The following is a 22,841-nucleotide window of genomic DNA, read 5'->3' as shown; positions in this document are numbered from 1 at the left end:
AACAGGATAATGGAGTGGCGGAGAGGAAATAACAAAGAAAAACATACAACACACTGCGCCATCCACAAATACAAAACTATACCTTCCCAATCACACAACTTACTTTCCAGTGCACTGGAAAGATTCACATAATTTAGTAGGGAACAAATATACAATAAAACATAAAAGATATTGTAAAAAAATAGCAGCTCACTCAGCCAACAATCTTTTTATAGAGCTGGGCTGCCATACTAGTTGCATACTGTAAACACTTATTCAAAGATTATTAGGACATAAATAATAAATCAGAATATGGCTATTACTGTTAAAATACAAGTCTTAAACTATCCCTAGAAAATAATTCCAAACTTCTATGTGAAAATTTTGACAATATGGCTAGGCCAGAGCAAACAGCTCAAGATGAATATTCATAAATGACATGCAGGTAAAATCAATAAAAATACAATGGGAGAGAAGACCTGCTAAAAACTTACTAAGAAAACAACTTACACGTTAAGATACATAAACTTTCAGCTGGCTTACATGGCACTTTTTATACCTGGATTTTTTCTTACAATCCTGGAGAAGTATAGTATTACTGCCCAAAAAACGCACAATAGTGAACGGGCCCTCATATGGGGGAAGCAACTTAACATTGATCTGTGCCGCTAAAGAAGGGAGAACATATGAACGCACCAGTACAATATCGCCAACCTTAAAATCATGGGGCTGCCTAGTTTTGTTGTACTGCGTCTCGACAATGCGGCGGGCCTTCTGGAGATTACAAGGGACAAGATCAAGAATTTTCTCGAGGTCAGCCTCAGTTAGGGCGGAGCTTAGAGACGGCAGTCCCCAGAGATTCAGGAGAGGGTGAGTGAGCTCGCGGCCCAGAAAGGGAATGGAAGGAGGAAAACCGGTGGCGGAGTGCACAGCAGAGTTAAGACCCATGTTAATGTAGTCCAGATCGGAATCCCAAAGTGTCTGATCTGAACGATAAAAGGAAGTGAGAACCCCCTTGAGCACCTTGTTGACACGCTCTGATTGGCTGCCCTGAGGGAAATATGCCGAACTATAGATAGGTTTAATTGCCCATTCAAAGCACATATCCTTGTAGATGTTAGACTGGAAGTATCTGGCATTATCAGACACGAGCATGGCAGGGGCTCCGAAGGGCTTTGACAATCGAAACTGCTTTCATGTTTTTTAGAGGTAGAAGTATGACAAATTTAGTGAAAATATCGACCAAGACAAGCAAGCACATATTACCCTTACGCGAGCGCGTCAATGGTCCAAAGATATCTAGATGAACAACATGCCAGGGTGCCACTGGCGGGTCTGCACAGTACAGGCCCACCCTAGTGTTTTGGGGTGGCTTCGAAATCTGGCAATCATGACAGGATCTGACCAAGGCACGAACGTCGTTGCGAAGATCCGGCCAGTATAAATGCGCAGAAATGCGGCGGAAGGTTTTATCCATACCAAGATGGCCTCCGATCAGGGACGAATGGTAGTATTTAAGTACCATAGGCCTTAATATTAATGGCACAACTGCCTTACGAGTTCGACCCGAGCTGCCAGTAAAATAAATCAGACCCTGTTCCTCCACAAATGGGACCACTTTCTTGTCTCGCAAGTCCTTACGGATTTTCTGACAAACGACGTCGTCAAGTTGACACTCACGAACATTAAGGTAGGACTACGGGAAAACCTTGCACACACATAGGAGTTCATCGGGACTAGGTGACTCGTTCTCTTCAACCAAAAACTCTTCGGGACAAAACATCCGCGAAAGTGTGTCGGCCACTACATTGTCGGCTCCTCGAACATGATGGATAACAAAGTTAAAACGAGAAAGACGAAGTATCCAACGTCCCAGCTTGCCCAGTTGTTGAGGATGGTTACAGAGCCAGCTCAAAGCCTGATTATCTGTAAAAAGATCGAATTCCCTACAGTCGAGATAACATTCGAACTTTTCCAAGCCGAACAGGCAGGCAAGAGCCTCCTTCTCGTAAGTACCTAACTTTCGTTCAGACTCCAGTAACGAGCGGCTGGCGAAAGCTATTGGCCGGAGTTTGCCCTCTTCCAGGTGGCTGAGAACAGCTCCTAGAGCAATGGACGAGGCATCAACAAACAGGGCAAAATGCTTGCTGAAATCAGGCAGGACCAGAACGGGAGGAGAGCCCAATTGAGACTTCAGGATAGCAAACGCCTTTTCCTGTTCCGGGCCCCAAACAAAGGGAACGTCCTTTTTACGAAGGGCATTTAAGGGGGCACAAAGGGCAGCAAAATTCTTGATGAAGCGGGAATAATACCCAAGCATGCCCAAATATTCTTAGGTCTGGGGAAGGCGACAATGGGGGCAACCTTATCCGGGTCCATGAGCAAGGAGCCCTCGGAAATAACATAGCCCAGGAACTTCACGAACTATTGGCCAAGGGAAATTTTCTTAGGATTGACCGTAAGTTTGGCAGCACGTAGGCGAAGGAAGACCTCCCTAAGGTGGTCAAGGTGCTCCTCAAAAGAATTGCTATATACAATAATGTCGTCGATGTAGTTGAAAACAAAACGAAATTTTAAATCACTTAACACGTGATCAAGCACGCGGCTCAAGGCCTGGCTGCCAAAACTGACGCCCATAGGAATTCTGTTAAACTGGTAATGACCGAAAGGGGTTGAAAATGCAGTATATTTACGGCAACTCGGGTCCAACAGACATTGGTGGAAACTATGATTAAGGTCGATAACTGAAAATATACGAGCCTTGCCCAAGTGTTGTAGAGCACTCTCCACTGTAGTAATGGCCCATCAATAATTTTCTGATTCAATTCCTGGAAATTGTGAACTAAACGCCATTCCGTACTGTTCTTCTTGGGTACCAAGAAGGTTGGGATACTGAAATCGGATGTAGATGGGGTAATAACATCGGCAGCCAACAATTTTTGAATAATTTCTCTCATGAACTGAAGTTTCGGGGGTGACACCTTTACATATCTGCTGCGAACGGGTACCTCATCCCTCACATAGAAGCGATAAGGCAGTACATCACACCTGCCAATCTTGCGGGTTATCACATCAGGAAACTCGCTAACTAAGTCAGCGATAGCCTGATCGGATTCGTGACTCGTCAGTTCCTTACAGGACATGATGATAGGCACGCGTCTTTCGTGCTGCAGCTGAATTTTTATAGATGGCGCAAAACCAAAAGACAACTCGTGTCTATGCAAATCCAACATGCAACACGTGTTACTAAGGAAATCGAGACCCAAAACAAAATTAGACGCAAGTCCAGAAACCACAATAAACTTCCAACTCCAAGAAAATCTGTGAACCTTAAAATGTAAAATCACCGAGCGACGGGCGCGCACGATGTCGCCATTGGCCACGGAAATGATTACATCAGGCTCATTGACAACGAAACGCTTCAAATGACGATGCTGGCTAAGCAAACTGTCAAAACATGCCTCACTGATGCACGAACAAGTGGCTCCTGTATCGTCGAGGGCAGGGTAAAAATTACCCAGTACAAGCAAGGGAAGAAAATGTAAAAACGCTTGAGGAAAGGATTTGCGCATAACACGACGACTACGACCCTTCCTGCGTGTCGTCAATGTCGGTTTCCCGGACATTGAACTCGGTAATGGCCCGCCTGACCGCAGCGGAAACACCGCCTATCGCCAGCATTAACTCGAGAACTAGTGCACTCGGCCGTAACGTGTCCGAAAACACAACAATTAGCACATCGGCCACGGCCGCGAGTATCAATCCTAGCGGGGAGCGCGGCTGCGTTATTCACGGCCAAGTTCAAGATCGCGGCAAGGGGCGGCTCGCTTACACGAGCAAGCGCCGCGCCGCTCGACACACCGCAGGGGCTAGTAAGCGCGACAGGCGGCTCGCTTACACAAGCTTGGATACCGCCGGTCGGGCGGCCACGCGGACGGGCCGGCCCGCCGGGAGACTCGTTCACATGAGCGCGCACCTCGGCGCGCGAGGCGACATGCGGGAGCAACTCTTCGAACGAATGATGTAACACGTCACTCACTGGGGCGCGTCTCTCGAAAACAGGCGTGGCGTCGCCGTAACATGCACTTCCGTCAGGTGGTCGCGCATAAGTAGCAGGCCGACAGTCAGTCATGCCGACATGCCTGGGGGGAAAATATTCACTACTGAAAGGTGGCGACTTAGAGTCAGCGCCGCAAGTAGACACGGGAAATTAAGAGCGATACTTGCTTGCCGCAGCGATACGGCTTTCTATCTCGCCGCCCCACTCACGTAAGGCATTCAGGGTAGATGGAGGTGTCAACATAGCGCAGTTCTGAAGCACCACCGGTGCAAGATTACCTAGGATCAACTGCACAAATTCCCCTTCAGGAATTCCCAAACTCAAAGCATCGGCATAATCACTAACAGAATTTACAAACTGAGTGACAGATTCATCGTGCTTTTGAAAGCGAAAAACCAGCTCTCGTTTACACACGTCGAGAACACGGGGCGGACAAACAGTGTGAACCAACTGTTTTTAAATGCCGCGAAATCGTCTCCATGTGAAATAGCCTGCGTAAGAAGTTGCACATAAGTGCCAGTGCACTTACTCAGTACGGCTTTCTTGAAAGCCTCAGCAGGAACCAAATTCAATTTAAACAATCGCTCCGCGGCAATCACAAAATCCAAAGTGGCACGCGGCTCGCTTCCGCCCAACACGGGGAGCAGCTTTAAGGCTACAAAGAAGAGCTTCTGATTAAAGGAAGCGCCCGTGGGCGGACTCACGTCAGGAGGGGACTGCCGTGTCCGGGGCTCAGGAATGGCTGCACACGAGTCATGCACGAACTGAGCGAGGCGCGCGCGAAGCACCGCCACGGTGTCCGTCGCCGAAGCCTCTAATTGATTTTCTTCGTAATGATGGATGAGTTCCTCCTTGTGCAGCTTATATAACCAGGCAACCCCCGGCGAAGACGTAAACACAACAGCAAAAAACACTCCGCGAGCAGAGTTGCGCAGAATTTGAAGTATCGTGAAGGGGAAGGGGAAATCCACCTCACTTTACCTCAATGACGTTAACAATTAGAAACATAAAAAAAACTATGGCCCTTGTAAAGGGACAGGCAGAGTGCCAGACGTGTTGTGTAACCCCTAAAGAAATAAGCGTAAATATCAGAAATACAAAAATACACAACTTTATTATTCTTTAAATCAAGTCCCATATGAATGTAGAGGGGCAACACATAACAAGAATTACGAAAGAAAGAATTACGTAAACAGGTACTGATGAGCAATACAAATAGCCAATATACCAATGTTATGTGCTAACGTTATTCAAATCAAGCAATTGCAAATAGAATGCTGTCTGTCCAGACGTGAGAGGTGCGGCGGAGAAAAACGGCAAACGCCCTAACGGAAAATGGGTCGAATGCAAAAAAAAAAAAATCAAAGAATTGCACAGGGTGAAACACACTGGCAATGCAAACCAGAAAATTACGAAACAAATTCGATGTCCAGCAAACATTACTTTATGAGGCCAAAAGGAGGCAAGCCAAACATGACGCAGAAGGCAAATTACAGAATTATCAAGAAAAAAATGTAAGACACCGACCAGAGAACACCTTGTAGCCAAGCGTAACACGGCGCGACGCCGAAGCACCCCTCACGGCGATCGCTCCCGGAACAGAACAGAACGAGCAAAATAATTACAGCCCTATATATAAAAAATCCAGATGGCGCTAGTGTCGCACTCAGTAGGCCTGGAAGGAGGCGCCTACGTCACGCGGACGTCACAAGGGAGTGCGGGAGGGGGTTTTAAGGGGAACGAGGTAAGGGGAGGAGCCGGCGTGTGAATGCTGAAGCGCACGTTGCAAATTCAGTTACACACAAATCCTATTTGTAATTCTAGGCACAATAACAGTACAGTATACATATAGCTAACTATTTTGTATACTCTGATCTTACATATTTTGCACCGCTGGTGCGTTGTAGGCCCTTAAATGATTAATGTTGTAGTTTCCCAAATTAATACCTGTTGACGCTTCCTTTATGGTGTAACAGTTCTCCCGATGTACCTGGAGAATCTCGTAGGGTCCACTGTAGAGTAGGAATAACTTCTTCGTTACATTCGCCCACTTGTTGCTTGTTGGCGCAGTCAACAGCACAAGGTCACCGACCTTAAAACGGTGTAGCTTGCGTCTGGTTTTCCGCTTCTGCCTATTCCTGGCTTCTAGGTGTAGCTTTGCCCTAATTAAATCCTCAATTTCTTCCCTGCTAGGAAGTTTATCCTCATCCAGATTCTCGTCGCAGATGGGTAAATATTGGTTTGGTATAGCCTCCGACCGAATCAGGCATATGGCCTCATGGGGGTGTGTATGGTGTGGTTTAGTACACACTCTACAAACGGTAAATAATCACGCCAGCCTTGCTGTGCATCGTGACAGTATGCCCTTAGCAGATTACCTAGCGAACGCATCTGCCGCTCCACAGGGTTGCTTTGTGGATGCCTCACTGAAGATGTGGTGGGTGAAGTACCTAGTCGTTTCACACCACTTTGCCACACATCACTAGAAAACTGGGGTCCTCTATCAGATAACACGTAGGTGGCTTTCCCGATTGTCTCAGTGAAAGTTTTGAACTTTGACAACAAAATTTGATATGTGATGCGATTATAACTGGGCACACAATAGTTCACCCCCATGCCTGGTTCGGCGATCAATGGTCGGGGGGTACCACCATCAATCCTTGCTAGTTTAACGCCGTCGCATTGGCTGTGCTAGCCAAGGCGGCGTTTGATGATGAGCTGGCCTGCTGCTGTTGCCGCAGCTGCTGCATCTGGCTGCTGTTGGGAGGGATTGGTGATTGCCGCACAAAGTATCCTTGTTGGTACTTTGACGTGGACGAGGAGAAGTCGTGAGTGGGGAAACTCGTCGTGGTGTTCGCTGACTGGACGGTTTCAGCTCCACTGGGAGGGAACACTAGATGTTGCTGCTGCTCCGGTGATCTTGGCAATCGGTCGTGGTACCCTTGACGTGGTGACCCTGGTCGCTCGGCTTGGTACTCGTACCTGGGAGGCCGTTGTTCTTCGTGTTGCGATCCCTTGTTGCGGTGTTGTTCATGGTGGCTCGGCTCGTACTCGTCACTACCGGGACGACTCCATTTCCCGCCCCAGAAGTTCGAGTTATGTATTCGATTCTGCCGGTTGTTCCATTTCCCGGTGCGCTGAAACTTCCATTTGGCGGTGTTGACTCGTATTTTGGGCTGTTCCCCGCCACACTGCCACTGTTGATAAAGCGGAGGTGATTTCTGAGCTTGTGCCTTTTCTGGTTCAGTGGTATTAATCCGCCCCTGCTGCTCTAGCCTGGCGAATGCCAGTAACATGTTACGCCCCTCGTGCCTCAAAATTGAATTATTGTGAATTAAATAAAAGGAGCCTTGGAAACTTGCTGGATAAAAAAAATAAGTTAAATAAATTGATTTACCAGAGGCGACACGAGGTGGGGAACAAACAAAATTTAGGAACTTCCTGTAACAAGCACGGAGAAAGTTGGTGGGTCGTTAAAATCAATAAATAAAAACTACACGATTAACTTGATCTATAGTTTCCCTGTTTTATTTGCCCTGATGAATTATCTTGTTTCCATTACTTTACATACAAAAGGTTTTAACAAGTTTCAAAGATTAAAAAAAAGAAAAACGAAAAGGGGGCCGGCCCGCGATTATTTAAAACAATTTACATTCTTAGTTTGAAATATAAACATTTGCATTATGAGTTTCACACCCAAAATTGGATGGATCCGATGATTACATTGATAATTAGTTCCACATGTTCTTGAGGAAAACACTGGTCGCTGGTGGGTTGGTCATCCGCTTAAGATAGTTCGTAGCTAGGTAAGGGGGAAATGTTGAATTTACATTACCACCCGAGGTCTTCAAACGATCACGTCGGGTAGTAGAAACGTTTCTTCGAATGTGACCCACAGAACAGGAAGGGAAGTGGCCACGAGATGGGAGCAATCAGTCTCTCCCTGTCATCGACCCTGTCTGCAAAAGTCCAAATCAAAACTGATTAGAACTTGTATACAGGCAATTTATGGGGCAGAAAATGCCCAAAAAAAAAATTAAGGGAAAAAAAAGGGGGGGTCGCGAATTATCACTCACCAAAACAGGGGAGTTGCCCAGCACGCTGCAGTCGTGGAGTCAGCCAGGGTCTGGAGCTCGCGAATTGCGCGGCAGGACGCGGATGATTTCTTCATGATAACATTTAAAAAAAAAAAAAATTGGAAGGCAAATAATTAAAATATGCAGACAGACTAATCTACTAGGATAGACTTGAGGGATAGCATCCCTTATACAAAGCGACTACATAGTCGTTAGCGGTCGGAAGAAGTCTTGCAGAGTCTGCCGATTCGGCGATACTCGATGGAGATCTGTCTGCAGACGCGACGCGAGTTGATCTGTGTCGCGGCAAACCGCGTCTCGTAATTAAAAGTGGCCGCCGGCTCTTACAGGTGGAGGGGGGTCTGGGCCGCCGAAAGATTCCGAACTTGCCCGAATGCGGGCGGAAAAAAACTCTGGCAGGAGTTTTGAAGTTGGCATCACTGGGCGACAGTAGAGAACTCTATCGGAGGGGTCTGAGTTGAAAACAATCGACTCGCCCACGGCGTCCATATAGCTCAAGGGAAAACAGGTGCTGCTCTCTGGCGCCCTAGAGGGTAGGCTAGCGGAGTAGTTCGCGACTTGGTCGCTAGGTAGCGCTTGCTATCAGTTTTGGCGCACTCGTTTTTGCGCGGAGACCTTGAGGAGGGTCACTGGTGCCCAGGGGGTTACGACCGGTCATTGGTCTTACTTGGAACTGAGAAGGGGGGGGGAGGATAAAATGCAACGCTGCTGGGACTCTACGTCCCGTCGTGGCTGCAGAGGAGCGAACATAACACTAATACGTGATGAAAAAGGCCAATCTCAGCTCGTCTCTGAGAACTGGTCGCCTGCAAGCTACAGGCTTGTCTATGCAGTTAGGGTCACGAAGAGAAATGATATTACCGGCATGAGGCGTGACTGAAGGCGGGGAAACGGTAAGCTGTCTGCCAGTCAGGGATTAGGCCAGCAAAATATCCGATACGCCGATGGGAAAGGGGCTTCAGAGGACTGAGACAAAGTTTAACTCAGAGGAGTACACCAGACTAACAAAGTAAAATCACACTATAGTAGAGCAAATAAAATTTCCACACAAAAAAAATTTAAAATCATAATAAAAATTTAAAATATGTCGTGTTGAAATTACTAATTAACGGCACATACTCCCCCGCTTGAATGCGGAGCATATAGGGAAAATAAAAACAACAAACCTTACACTGCTCAGTAGAGCTAGTACCATGTCCGCCTGTATCCTACTACTTACAAAAAAAATTTTTTTGTACGGTCAATTCGAAGGAGTATTATAATTAATTAAATTACCCTTAACGGTGAATGATGTCATTCGGAAAGTTGATCTCAGATGTTGGGAATGGTGTCACGTGACAAAACTCTAAACATGGGCGCTGTGAGGCGGGCCTAAAACACTGGGCCGGGACCGGAACTTGGTCCGTCGGGTGCCAGTAAAGAAAGGTGGGGATTTGTGTACCCCTGAAAATAATGAAAGTGGGAATGTAAACCCCTGTACAATAGTCTTTCCATAAGAAGCCGAAGGCATTGGGACTTAGCCCTGCACAGTCAGGCGATAGAGAAGACAGTCGAATTTGCTGCTTGCTCGAAAGGCGAAACAGAGCCTCAGTCCCAGAGTGACACATGGCCTAAGGGTGGTATTCCCTTGGCGGAATTTTAAATGATTGGGGATGAAAACCCTAAAAGATCAACAAACCGTATGAATGAATGAATTTAAAAAAAAATTAAATATTCGACAAAGTTAGAAATTTCAGTGCATACCACTCTGATGTTTATTATTATTAACTAATATTTATTATTTAAAAGTATTCTGCAAACAAAACGATAAATTAACGACTCTTCGCACACAAATTTAAATTATTTAAAGAAATGTAAAATGCAATAAACCAACAATTATAAATCAAAAAGGGATAAATTATAATGGAGCGGTTAGATCTTCCATGACTGCTGATAGGCTTCGCACTGCCTGAGAGGGGGTTTGAACATAGGCCGTCCAAAGATGAGTGGTGGGAATGTAACCCAAAGAACACTCGAAAATGGTCATGAGATTTTTCACTCAGAGGACCTGGTCATGGCTCGTTGGCTCAGAGGACCCTAACTTTTGCGCCGCTCATTGGCTAGCTTGACCTAGCTCCTATTTTAGAAAAACACATAAAAGAAACCAGTTTGCCGTCTGGAAGTCATGTAGCTCTTACTTAAATAAACAATCTCATCGATAACGATGTAAAAGAAATACAACCTTGGGGTAGAATGCAAAAGAAAAAGAAAAAATGGCTAGATGTGACAGCTTCAGTGCTCAGATTCTATGTACGTCAATGTACATCACATTTACGTACAAGGAAAATAAAGAAATAAACATGTACAAGTATTAACGCAAAATCAGTACAAAAAAAACTACAAACATTATTCTTGCTTACTTTACGAATTATGGTTTTTAAAAAAAAAGGAACGTAATCAGAAATTAAATAAATGAAATCGTGGAACAAGATACATGAAGATTCAAAAAATATCAGAGAGGTATTTCTGAGTAAAAAAAAAACATTAAAACTATTTACGTCAAGTAGCTTGTTAAAGACTGAACTTACATATGTAAAAATTAAAAATTAAAATATCTTAAATTACCTAGCTTGTGCGAGCCTAGAAACGGGATGCTCAAACATACCCAATTTAATTAAGTGGACCTCTCGTTGGGGGTTGAAAGTATTTCAGTACTCTCGGTGATTACCTTAAATATTAAAATGAGACTAGTCACCTCGTAGCTGCTTAATTTCTGGGGGAATACATATTTTGATATGCTTGATTATATTATTATTATTATTGAGCAAAAAGGGGATACCTGTTGCCCTACTGCTTGTAATAGAAGCCGAATTAATTCCATGACCTTTGACTGTAACACTTTATGAGTCAAACACAAGGTTTATAATTAAATAGGGTCCATTTAAACTTGGTTTGAATTATTTAAAATAAATCCTTAAAATCATTTAATAAATAAAAAAATAAATTTAAAGCTTAACCTTAAAGTACCTGTAAGCTTACAACTATTTATGTCTTTGCTATATTAATGAAATGAAATTCATCCCGTTGATCTCAGATTTTGGATATCGTGTAGGAACACAAAATGGGCGCTATGAGGGAGGCCGAAAAGCACTGAGGCCGAAACAAGGGAAAAGCGTCCTTGAGCACTCAGTGACTAATGGGGACTGTAACCCCTGTAAATGGGTATGGTAACCCGTAACTTACAAACTAAATTGGGAATATAACCCCTGTACATAATTGTTTCGCTGTCCATAAGAAGTCGAATGCATTGAGTCATAGCTCTGCACAATCTGACGATGGATCAGACGAACTATATGAATTTAATACTTGCTTAAAAGCGAAGCACACCTCGGTCCCGGATACCTACATTTATTAACTCACATAGGCTCAATATGTTCAAGCTCTGACGGTTGATCAGACCATCAGGCTGAAGCAGAGAGACCTACGAGGGAATTTCACCCCTGAGTTAGTTCGGGTTCGAAACCCGAAAGATCAACGAATTTGGATGAAAAATTGATCATGTAACGAAAATTTAGATTATAAGAAATTGACTGATATAATATTGTAGCTATTATATAATTTTAATAAATCATAATTCTTGCACTCAAATTTAATAAAAAAAAATATAAGTAAAATCGTAACATGGTATATTATGATCCTAAAAAAGTTAATTTTAAATTAATTATAATCTCGCTGTCGGATCTTCCATGGCGGGCACAAAAGTTCACACTGCCTAAGAGAGGGGTTTGAACATAGGTCGTCCAAAGGGTGAGTGCTGGGGATCTAACCCAGGGAACACTCTATGGTCATAGGATTTTTCACCTAGAGGGCCAGGTCTTGGCTCATTGGCTCAGAGGACCTCTCGCGATTTAACGCCTGAATTTAGTGCTGCACTGTGACTAGCTTGACCTAGCTCGACTTTAGAAATACATAAAATTAAACCTTAATGCCACCTTGGAAGTCACAATTGCAAAACCATGCAAAATAATAATGAACATCAAACTACTAATTTTAGAAGGCAAGAAAACAATCAAATTTAGTGTACCGTGATGCACGAGCTACTGTGCTCAGTTTTAAATACGTAGTTGTACGCCACCTTATAAAAGAAATTGATACCGATCCAAAATAAATATAAAAGTTAGTAAATGGTTTACTCAAAAATCATAATCACAAAAATATTATTTATCCTTTACTTTGCATTCTTAGATTAATTGATAAATTGCTCATAGAAAACTCGACGTTAAAAAAAAGGTATAGTACTCTATCTTACAATAAATTCCTCACCTCATGTCTAGCGTAAAAAGTATTGGGGATTCAACCCGTGTATATAAACAATTTAATTCAGTAACCTTTCCTTAAAGGCATGAGTGATTGCACCTCTCGTTGGGTGATCACGAAATAAATCTAAACAAAAGCTAGGCACATGGATGTGTATAGTGACACAATTAAATGGTACGTCGAAGTTTATTCACTTTGCTTGTGAACGATGCAATAGGATTAGGGTACTTGTTAAAATTACTTATGAGCATATTCTTATTTTATATTACTTAATAAATGGACCCTTTTTTAGATTTATTTTATGTATTATTAAAATACTTAATCGTTAATTTTAAGATACTTAGAAATAGTAAACAACGGAAGTTTCTTAGCATTAGCTAAAACAAAAGGTTTATATTATCATATTATTTGTATTGTTAATATTATTATAAGGTATATATAAAATTACTATGTTATATTTTAGTAACCCTAGATTAAGAAAATACTTTGCTGCTAGATTTAAAGTAGTATAGATTATTTATAGTGCTTGTTTTGTGACATAAAAATTATATTATTAGGACCTACAAAGCATGGGTAGTTTGTTTACAAAATACGTGGCATGTGGGTGGAGTAGAGAAGAGTTCCGCGCGGTTGGCGGCCCTACCATGTGGAGAGATAACATGTCGGCGCGCGCAAGACGCCGAGAGACAAAACACAACAATGTCCGAAAGGACTTCTATGATCTGTTTTTTACAAAGATGGCCTGGTTTGCAGGCGGATGTGTTATAAAAAAACACTGATAAAAGGGAGGAATTTCGAAAAACTCAGGGCACTGTCGGCCGCGAGTAACAAACTAGATTGCAACGCATTGTTACGCTGCCGGACACGGGTCAACGGCATGACCTTGTCTCCTCCAGCCGGTGAGGCGTGAAGGGGAGGGGTGAAGCGGTGACAGGGAGAATGACACGCGCGCCTGATAAAGCACGCGGCCTGAGGGGCGTCGCACCGACGGGGCCGCGCGGTGTCTGACCGCGCGCAAACACAATCACAGTGGGACTTAAAACTCAAAATAAATTTTAAAATAGAAAACCAATATAACTACCGGGTGTACCAGCGATCAGTTTACAATATTATTACAAAATTGCTATTATCAAAAATTAATTAAAAAAAAAAATTTTTTGTACTTTTATTTTTAGTTTAGATGTGCTTATATTATTCAGGTATGCCTATAGACCAAGGAAACCACGCTCTGCTACCAAGTTGTTACGCCCCTCGTGCCTCAAAATTGAATTATTGTGAATTAAATAAAAGGAGCCTTGGAAACTTGCTGGATAAAAAAAATAAGTTAAATAAATTGATTTACCAGAGGCGACACGAGGTGGGGAACAAACAAAATTTAGGAACTTCCTGTAACAAGCAAGGAGGAAGTTGGTGGGTCGTTAAAATCAATAAATAAAAACTACACGATTAACTTGATCTATAGTTTCCCTGTTTTATTTGCCCTGATGAATTATCTTGTTTCCATTACTTTACATACAAAAGGTTTTAACAAGTTTCAAAGATTAAGAAAAAGAAAAACGAAAAGGGGGCCGGCCCGCGATTATTTAAAACAATTTACATTCTTAGTTTGAAATATAAACATTTGCATTATGAGTTTCACACCCAAAATTGGATGGATCCGATGATTACATTGATAATTAGTTCCACATGTTCTTGAGGAAAACACTGGTCGCTGGTGGGTTGGTCATCCGCTTAAGATAGTTCGTAGCTAGGTAAGGGGGAAATGTTGAATTTACATTACCACCCGAGGTCTTCAAACGATCACGTCGGGTAGTAGAAATGTTTCTTCGAATGTGACCCACGGAACAGGAAGGGGGGTGGCCACGAGATGGGAGCAATCAGTCTCTCCCTGTCATCGACCCTGTCTGCAAAAGTCCAAATCAAAACTGATTAGAACTTGTATACAGGCAGTTTATGGGGCAGAAAATGCCCAAAAAAAAATTTAAGGGAAAAAAAAGGGGGGGTCGCGAATTATCACTCACCAAAACAGGGGAGTTGCCCAGCACGCTGCAGTCGTGGAGTCAGCCAGGGTCTGGAGCTCGCGAATTGCGCGGCAGGACGCGGATGATTTCTTCATGATAACATTTAAAAAAATAAAAAATCGAAGGCAAATAATTAAAATATGCAGACAGACTAATCTACTAGGATAGACTTGAGGGATAGCATCCCTTATACAAATCGACTACATAGTCGTTAGCGGTCGGAAGAAGTCTTGCAGAGTCTGCCGATTCGGCGATACTCGATGGAGATCTGTCTGCAGACGCGACGCGAGTTGATCTGTGTCGCGGCAAACCGCGTCTCGTAATTAAAAGTGGCCGCCGGCTCTTACAGGTGGAGGGGGGTCTGGGCCGCCGAAAGATTCCGAACTTGCCCGAATGCGGGCGGAAAAAACTCTGGCAGGAGTTTTGAAGTTGGCATCACTGGGCGACAGTAGAGAACTCTGTCGGAGGGGTCTGAGTTGAAAACAATCGACTCGCCCACGGCATCCATATAGCTCAAGGGAAAACAGGTGCTGCTCTCTGGCGCCCTAGAGGGTAGGCTAGCGGAGTAGTTCGCGACTTGGTCGCTAGGTAGCGCTTGCTATCAGTTTTGGCGCACTCGTTTTTGCGCGGAGACCTTGAGGAGGGTCACTGGTGCCCAGGGGGTTACGACCGGTCATTGCTCTTACTTGGAACTGAGAAGGGGGGGGGGAGGATAAAATGCAACGCTGCTGGGACTCTACGTCCCGTCGTGGCTGCAGAGGAGCGAACATAACACTAATACGTGATGAAAAAGGCCAATCTCAGCTCGTCTCTGAGAACTGGTCGCCTGAAAGCTACAGGCTTGTCTATGCAGTTAGGGTCACGAAGAGAAATGATATTACCGGCATGAGGCGTGACTGAAGGCGGGGAAACGGTAAGCTGTCTGCCAGTCAGGGATTAGGCCAGCAAAATATCCGATACGCCGATGGGAAAGGGGCTTCAGAGGACTGAGACAAAGTTTAACTCAGAGGAGTACACCAGACTAACAAAGTAAAATCACACTATAGTAGAGCAAATAAAATTTCCACACAAAAAAAAATTAAAATCATAATAAAAATTTAAAATATATCGTGTCGAAATTACTAATTAACGGCACAAACTGTTCTCTAAACTCGGTAATATTCGAAAAATTCCTACCAGTTAACTGTAACTGGTACTTGTTGGGTAATTGTCCAAGAAACATGGAAATAAATTCCTCGTCATTCATTGGTAGGTCTAAGTACCTGGTACGTTAAAACATGCTCGAGAGATAGGCTTCCAGAGACATGTTTTTTATAGTCGAATTTTTCCCCATGCAGCCTGGCTCTTAAGTGGCCCTTTATTCGCACACTCCAGAACTGCTGCTTGAATTGGGTTTGGAAGTCTGCGTATGTGTAGGTCGAAGTTTGTATTACTTCCCACCAGTAATACGCATGTTCGCGGAGGGCAGTGTTCAGGCATTTTAATTGCTACTCGTCATTCAGCTTAAACATGGCTGAATACTCCTCAAATTTTTTTAAAAACCGCATGGGGTTTTCATTTTCCCCACCTGCGAAACGAGGTATGGCCTCTGACCACTGTCTGGCCGGGTGGTGCATAATGGCCACTTGGTCAAGAGCAGGAGAAAGGCTAGAATGTGCTGCATGTGGTGTAGTAACTGGTGAAGCATGCTCTGGCACGTTACTAGGGATAACTATGGGCGTAACTGCGGATTTGTGTTTGGGGGAGGGGGGGGGTTAAGAAGCATGGTGCCCCCCTATTAATGCGGGGGGTCCGGGTGTCCTCCCCCGGAAAAATTTGGATTTTAAGGTATAAAATAGTGCTATTTGAGCAGTTTTCGGTACTTAAATTTAAATATTGTAATGGTTAAAATATTATTAATTTTTTAATAAAAAAATTGTTTGAGTGATGAAGTAAGAAATTAATTAAAGATATTTTAATCAATCCAAGTGCCTTGTCCACGTCCACTCAAAATCATAAATCATGCTCGAAGCTCGACAATACAAAAAAAAAAAAAAAAGGAATAAAAATGGTTGGGTTTCGGCAGAACTGGCCTATTCCTGGGAACAATTAGCTATAGCTTGAAGAATTACCCAGTCACCACCTGCTTATAATTACCGCGCTGGTTAAATACAATAGGTGTAAGATATTTGAAAGCTTGGGACCCGTCACGGCGTCACAACCTTATAACTTCTACTCGTGACAGGGGTAGGGGAAGGGAAGGAGAAGCGGTAGGGCTCGCTTACTCTTCCCCTCCAGTGTAGTGGCCGGTGATAGCAGTAAGACACCCAGGCTTTAGCTAACCTGCTTTCAGATAAGAAAAAAAATCATGGCTAAAAAAGGGGGGGGGGGGTTATAACCCCTAACGCCCCCCCCCCCTGGCTGCGCCCTTACCACTATAGTCCATTCCATTTACAGGCTACCAGTTGCAGTACGACATAGTGATACTTGATATTACACAACTTAAATAGTAGCTGTATGGGAAAAGAAGCAAGGTATATTTCTGCTGTTTCACAATAATTGTTATTTCTATTTCTCTTGACATGTTGCTGTTGCTGCTGCTGCTTCTGCTGCTGCTGCTGCTGCTTTCACATACCTGTTAAATTATTACAGGTTGCTGTTCACAGCCCACTCTACTCTACACCACGTGCAGTTGATGTGCATGACCTGTCGGCGGCAGGATGACTCAGGTGCCAGGACATACTGGTGCACCCATAAGATATCCATTTTTGTTAACACTTCATTATTAACGTGTTACTTGAACGAATTTACAGGTTTTGACGAACAATGATTTAGTTCGGTACGGAACTGTCATCGCTTTGTACTGTTGATAGTATGTGCCATTTTATTTCTGGTTAATTTTTTTTTCTTGTATTATTTGCCTTAATTGTTATAACATATTTCTCAGAAATTTGTTTGTGGTGATATTTATTGAATTGTAAAAGCGCCTCCGACCTCAAAAACTTTAATAACCAACGATTTAGAAGGACAAAGGTAAACTTCTTGATAATTCTATACATTTAAATATTCGAGATAAAATATCAACTGTTGTCTTGATAAATATTTAAAAGATGAGCTGTAAGAAATTTTCGCTTATATGACATTTTTTAAAATTAAAAAATGGCTAAAAATAATATACCTAATTATCATTTCTATATATATATGAAATGATGCCCTACTCAAAATAATATACATATATGTGTGTGTGTTATCGAGATTTTTTTTCTTCATTTTGACGAGTGAAAAATAAAGCAGTAACACAAATACTTGGAACGGGGATATTGGGGAAGGAACCAAGAAACCACAGTATTTGCCTGGATTGATGTCGGGAAGTGGGTAGAAACCATCTGGATGATAGACTTGGACTCGAGCCCTTGTTTCCCAGAATACCAGATAAGTGTCTTACCACTATTCCCCCTCGCTGCATAATTTTTATTTCAAAAAACTGTGTGCTGCAAGTTAAAATATTCTCAAAAACTCCCAACAAAAGCACAAAGACATAATAGTTTGTCAGTCCTATAATGTGCCAGCACGCAGAGTTGCAACTATTTACCCACAACCTGTGGAGAGGAAGTCAATGCTGCAACCATCTTTATGTGTGAATATCAGCACCTCTCACAGACAAAGTTGTGAAGATATTGACGAGTAATGTTTACTGCATGCAAGGTTCTGTAAGTAGAGACAGTAGCCCAGGAGGACAATGTGTCCTTGTATAACTGTCCTCTACGTGTGAGGTTCTGCAGGTAGACAGAGTGGCCCATGAAGATGTGTCCTTGAATAACTGCTCCCTGTGTGCAGGTAGAGAGAGTGGCCCCTGAAGACTTGTCCTTGTATAACTGCTCTCTGTGCGCAGGTAGAGAGAGTGGCCCATGAAGACGTGTCCTTGAATAACTGCTCTCTGTGTACAGGTAGAGAGTGGTCCCTGAAGACGTATCCTTGTATAACTGCTCCCTGTGTGCAGGTACAGAGAATGGCCCATGAAGACGTGTCCTTGTATAACTGCTCTCTGTGTACAGGTAGAGAGTGGTCCCTGAAGACGTGTCCTTGTATAACTGCTCCCTGTGTGCAGGTAGAGAGAGTTGCCCATGAAGCGGTGTCCTTGTATAACTGCTCTCTGTGTACAGGTAGAGAGAGGCCCCTGAAGACATGTCCTTGTATAACTGCTCTCTGTGTGCAGGTAGAGAGAGTGGCCCATGAAGTCAAGTCCTTGTATAACTGCTCTCTGTGTGCTCGTAGAGAGAGTGGCCCATGAAGATGTGTCCTTGTATAATTACTCTCTGTGTGCAGGTAGAGAGAGATGCCCATGAAGTCGTGTCCTTGTATAACTGCTCTCTGTGTGCAGGTAGAGAGAGTGGCCCATGAAGATGTGTCCTTGTATAACTGCTCTCTGTGTGCAGGTAGAGAGAGTGACCCATGAAGACGTGTCCTTGTATAAATGCTCTCTGTGTGCAGGTAGAGAGAGTGGCCCATGAAGCCGTGTCCTTGTATATCTGCTCTCTGTGTGCAGGTAGAGAGAGAGAGAGTGACCCATGAAGACGTGTACTTGTATAACTGCTCTCTGTGTGCAGGTAGAGAGAGTGGCCCATGAAGACGTGTCCTTGTATACCTGCTCCCTTTGTGCAGGTAGAGAGAGTGGCCCGTGATGACGTGTCCTTGTATAACTGCTCTCTGTGTGCAGGTAGAGAGAGTGGCCCATGAAGCCGTGTCCTTGTATAACTGCTCTCTGTGTGCAGGTAGAGAGAGTGGCCCATGAAGACGTGTCCTTGTATAAATGCTCTCTGTGTGCAGGTAGAGAGAGTGGCCCATGAAGAAGTGTCCTTGTATAAATGCTCTCTGTGTGCAGGTAGAGAGAGTGGCCCATGAAGACGTGTCCTTGTATAACTGCTCTCTGTGTGCAGGTAGAGAGAGTGGCCCGTGATGACGTGTCCTTGTATAACTGCTCTCTGTGTGCAGGTAGAGAGAGTGGCCCATGAAGCCGTGTCCTTGTATAACTGCTCTCTGTGTACAGGTAGAGAGAGGCCCCTGAAGACATGGTATTCTATAACTGCTCTCTGTGTGCAGGTAGAGAGAGTGGCCCATGAAGTCAAGTCCTTGTATAACTGCTCTCTGTGTGCTGGTAGAGAGAGTGGCCCATGAAGATGTGTCCTTGTATAATTACTCTCTGTGTGCAGGTAGAGAGAGATGCCCATGAAGTCGTGTCCTTGTATAACTGCTCTCTGTGTGCAGGTAGAGAGAGTGGCCCATGAAGATGTGTCCTTGTATAATTGCTCTCTGTGTGCAGAAAGAGAGAGTGGCCCATGAAGACGTGTCCTTGTATAAATGCTCTCTGTATGCAGGTAGAGAGAGTGGCCCATGAAGCCGTGTCCTTGTATAACTGCTCTCTGTGTACAGGTAGAGAGAGGCCCCTGAAGACGTGTCCTTGTATAACTGCTCTCTGTGTGCAGGTAGAGAGAGTGGCCCCTGAAGACGTGTCCTTGTATAACTGCTCTCTGTGTGCAGGTAGAGAGAGTGGCCCATGAAGCCGTGTCCTTGTATAACTGCTCTCTGTGTACAGGTAGAGAGAGGCCCCTGAAGACGTGTCCTTGTATAACTGCTCTCTGTGTGCAGGTAGAGAGAGTGGCCTATGAAGACGTGTCCTTGTATAACTGCTCCCTGTGTGCAGGTAGAGAGAGTGGCCCATGAAGTCGTGTCCTTGTATAACTGCTCCCTGTGTGCAGGTAGAGAGAGTGGCCCATGAAGTCGTGTCCTTGTATAACTGCTCCCTGTGTGCAGGTAGAGAGAGTGGCCCATGAAGACGTGTCCTAGTATAACTGCACCCTGTGTGCAGGTAGAGAGAGTGGCCCATGAAGACATGTCCTTGTATAACTGCTCCCTGTGTGCAGGTAGAAGCAGCAGCCCAGGAGGACGATGACCAGCTGGAAGAGACCTGACTCAGTGCAGGTAGAGAGAGTGGCCTATGAAGACGTGTCCTTGTATAACTGCTCCCTGTGTGCAGGTAGATAGAGTGGCCCATGAAGTCGTGTCCTTGTATAACTGCTCCCTGTGTGCAGGTAGAGAGAGTGGCCCATGAAGACGTGTCCTAGTATAACTGCACCCTGTGTGCAGGTAGAGAGAGTGGCCCATGAAGACATGTCCTTGTATAACTGCTCCCTGTGTGCAGGTAGAAGCAGCAGCCCAGGAGGACGAATACCAGCTGGAAGAGACCCGACTCGGTGCAGGTAGAGAGAGTGGCCTATGAAGACGTGTCCTTGTATAACTGCTCCCTGTGTGCAGGTAGATAGAGTGGCCCATGAAGTCGTGTCCTTGTATAACTGCTCCCTGTGTGCAGGTAGAGAGAGTTGCAAATTAAGACGTGTCCTAGTATAACTGCTCCCTGTGTGCAGGTAGAGAGAGTGGCCCATGAAGTCAAGTCCTTGTATAACTGCTCTCTGTGTGCTGGTAGAGAGAGTGGCCCATGAAGATGTGTCCTTGTATAATTACTCTCTGTGTGCAGGTAGAGAGAGTGGCCCATGAAGCCGTGTCCTCGTATAACTGCTCTCTGTGTACAGGTAGAGAGAGGCCCCTGAAGACGTGTCCTTGTATAACTGCTCTCTGTGTGCAGGTAGAGAGAGTGGCCTATGAAGTCGTGTCCTAGTGTAACTGCTCCCTGTGTGCAGGTAGAGAGAGTGGCTAATGAAGTCATGTCCTTGTAAACTGCTCCCTGTGTGCAGGTAGAAGCAGTAGCCCAGGAGGACGATGACCAGCTGGAAGAGACCCGACTCAGTGCCGCACCCCAAGGTGTGGCGTCGAGCGGTCGGCAGGAAGCCGGTGGATGGCAAGGTGCCGTCCTTCGTCATCCAGGGCGTTCCCGAGGACCGCGAGGAGGAGCTAGTGGACTTCATGGAGGTGCACTTCATAAGAAACGAACCGCTCTCCAGGTGCCTCGACATGATCAGTGACTCGGCGAGCTTGAAGGATCTGCGTGGCCTCTGGGAGGAGATGCTGGCCCAGAGGATAGCCGTCGTCGCCTTCCTCGAGGACGACGGTTCCCGGCCCAGGATCGCGGGCGCCAACATGCTGGGCGTCGTCACGCGAGCCGAGAAGAGCGTGAAACACGAGGTGGGTTTCTAAAACTGATTTTTTTTAAATTTTTTTTTATTTTAAGAAAGGTATGAATTCCCTAATTTCAGTGACGCAGCAAAGAAATTTTTTTGGGCAGTTGTTTTACATCTAGTGTAACCCACTCCCATTTACCAGAGACCGCTGTAAGAGTCCTTCTGATGAATTTTGCACTTAAAAATTTTCAAACGATATATACTATTATTGTCGTTTAAAAAAATAGTTATTTTTGCATACTTGTTTAGTTTTTGTATCAAATTATCATCTTGGGAATGCGTGGGATGTGGACATTTCTGACATTCCACTAGACTGCGTAGTTTCTTCTTTACTTTTTTTTCTTTTTGTTGGCTACTATTTCAACATGAGAGGAAGGATGCAGTAATTAACCTTACAGTAATTTGTAATATGTAGGTATTTTTCTGATCCTGAGGCAGCGTTTTATTTAATTGCGCAATGCATATTAAGGAATTGAAAGATCCCGTTTCTTTTTTTACGTGTATCTCCAGTAACACACTATTTTATGTTAAAAAAATATTAAAAATAAATGTGAGCTAGTTTTTAAGAACTCCCCAGAGAATTGCAAAATCTACCACGGTAACGAGACAATTCATGTGTTCTCGCGTTGCAAATGCGTTTTTAGGTTATTAAGAAACTCGGACACGAAATTTAAAGGTAGACTTGTTTAAAATTATGACGAGCATAATAAATATAGGCTACGCAAACTATGTTTTCAACTACATTTCTGAACGCCAATCACACGTAGTTTCCGCACCCACAGCTAGAATTCTTTATATCGAATCGTTCCATTTGCAGCCAAAATTTTAAACCATATAGGTAATGACAAGGATACGACAAAAGCTAAAAAGATTTGATAAAATTCTAAAACCTGGCTATGGACCCGATTTTAGACAAGGAATTTTATTGAAATACTGCTAATCTGATTAAAATTAATTCAACACTTTGTGATTTTATGTTTACGCCATCCGCCACAGATGGCAGCACCGTGGTTGTTTCACATTTCCGTTCCATGTGACTTATGTTCCATTCACGTCATTACTAGAGACCCGGAAAATTCGCGGGTTCAATGACCTCCAGGATAGACTCCAATATCCTCTACACACTCGGGCAAATGCCAACTGTTCATTGGCTGCTGACTTGTGAGTCGTCTCGACTGGGTGGCCTGTGATTCGACACTTCTATGAGTGAGGGTCTCTAATTGGCCCTCAGTCCTCCAGATTAACATTGAACCAATGACAGAAGCAGCACTAAGGT

At 44.1% G+C, this 22,841-nt stretch overlaps 1 protein-coding gene across 1 annotated transcript in view; it reads left to right on the top strand.

Annotated features, from left to right (window-relative positions):
- LOC134542827 (uncharacterized) overlaps window positions 1-22,841 on the top strand; it is a 99,999-nt gene that overhangs the window by 73,582 nt on the left and 3,576 nt on the right. Inside the window, exon 2 of the mRNA XM_063387388.1 lies at window positions 21,182-21,569. Within this exon, the coding sequence (XP_063243458.1) occupies window positions 21,207-21,569 (363 nt within the window). The 5' untranslated portion in view covers window positions 21,182-21,206. The remainder of the gene's footprint in view (window positions 1-21,181; window positions 21,570-22,841) is intronic.

The sequence above is a fragment of the Bacillus rossius genome, assembly GCF_032445375.1.
Source record: "Bacillus rossius redtenbacheri isolate Brsri chromosome 9 unlocalized genomic scaffold, Brsri_v3 Brsri_v3_scf9_2, whole genome shotgun sequence".
NCBI lineage: Eukaryota > Metazoa > Arthropoda > Insecta > Phasmatodea > Bacillidae > Bacillus > Bacillus rossius.
This window is presented reverse-complemented; position numbering and strand designations above follow the sequence as displayed.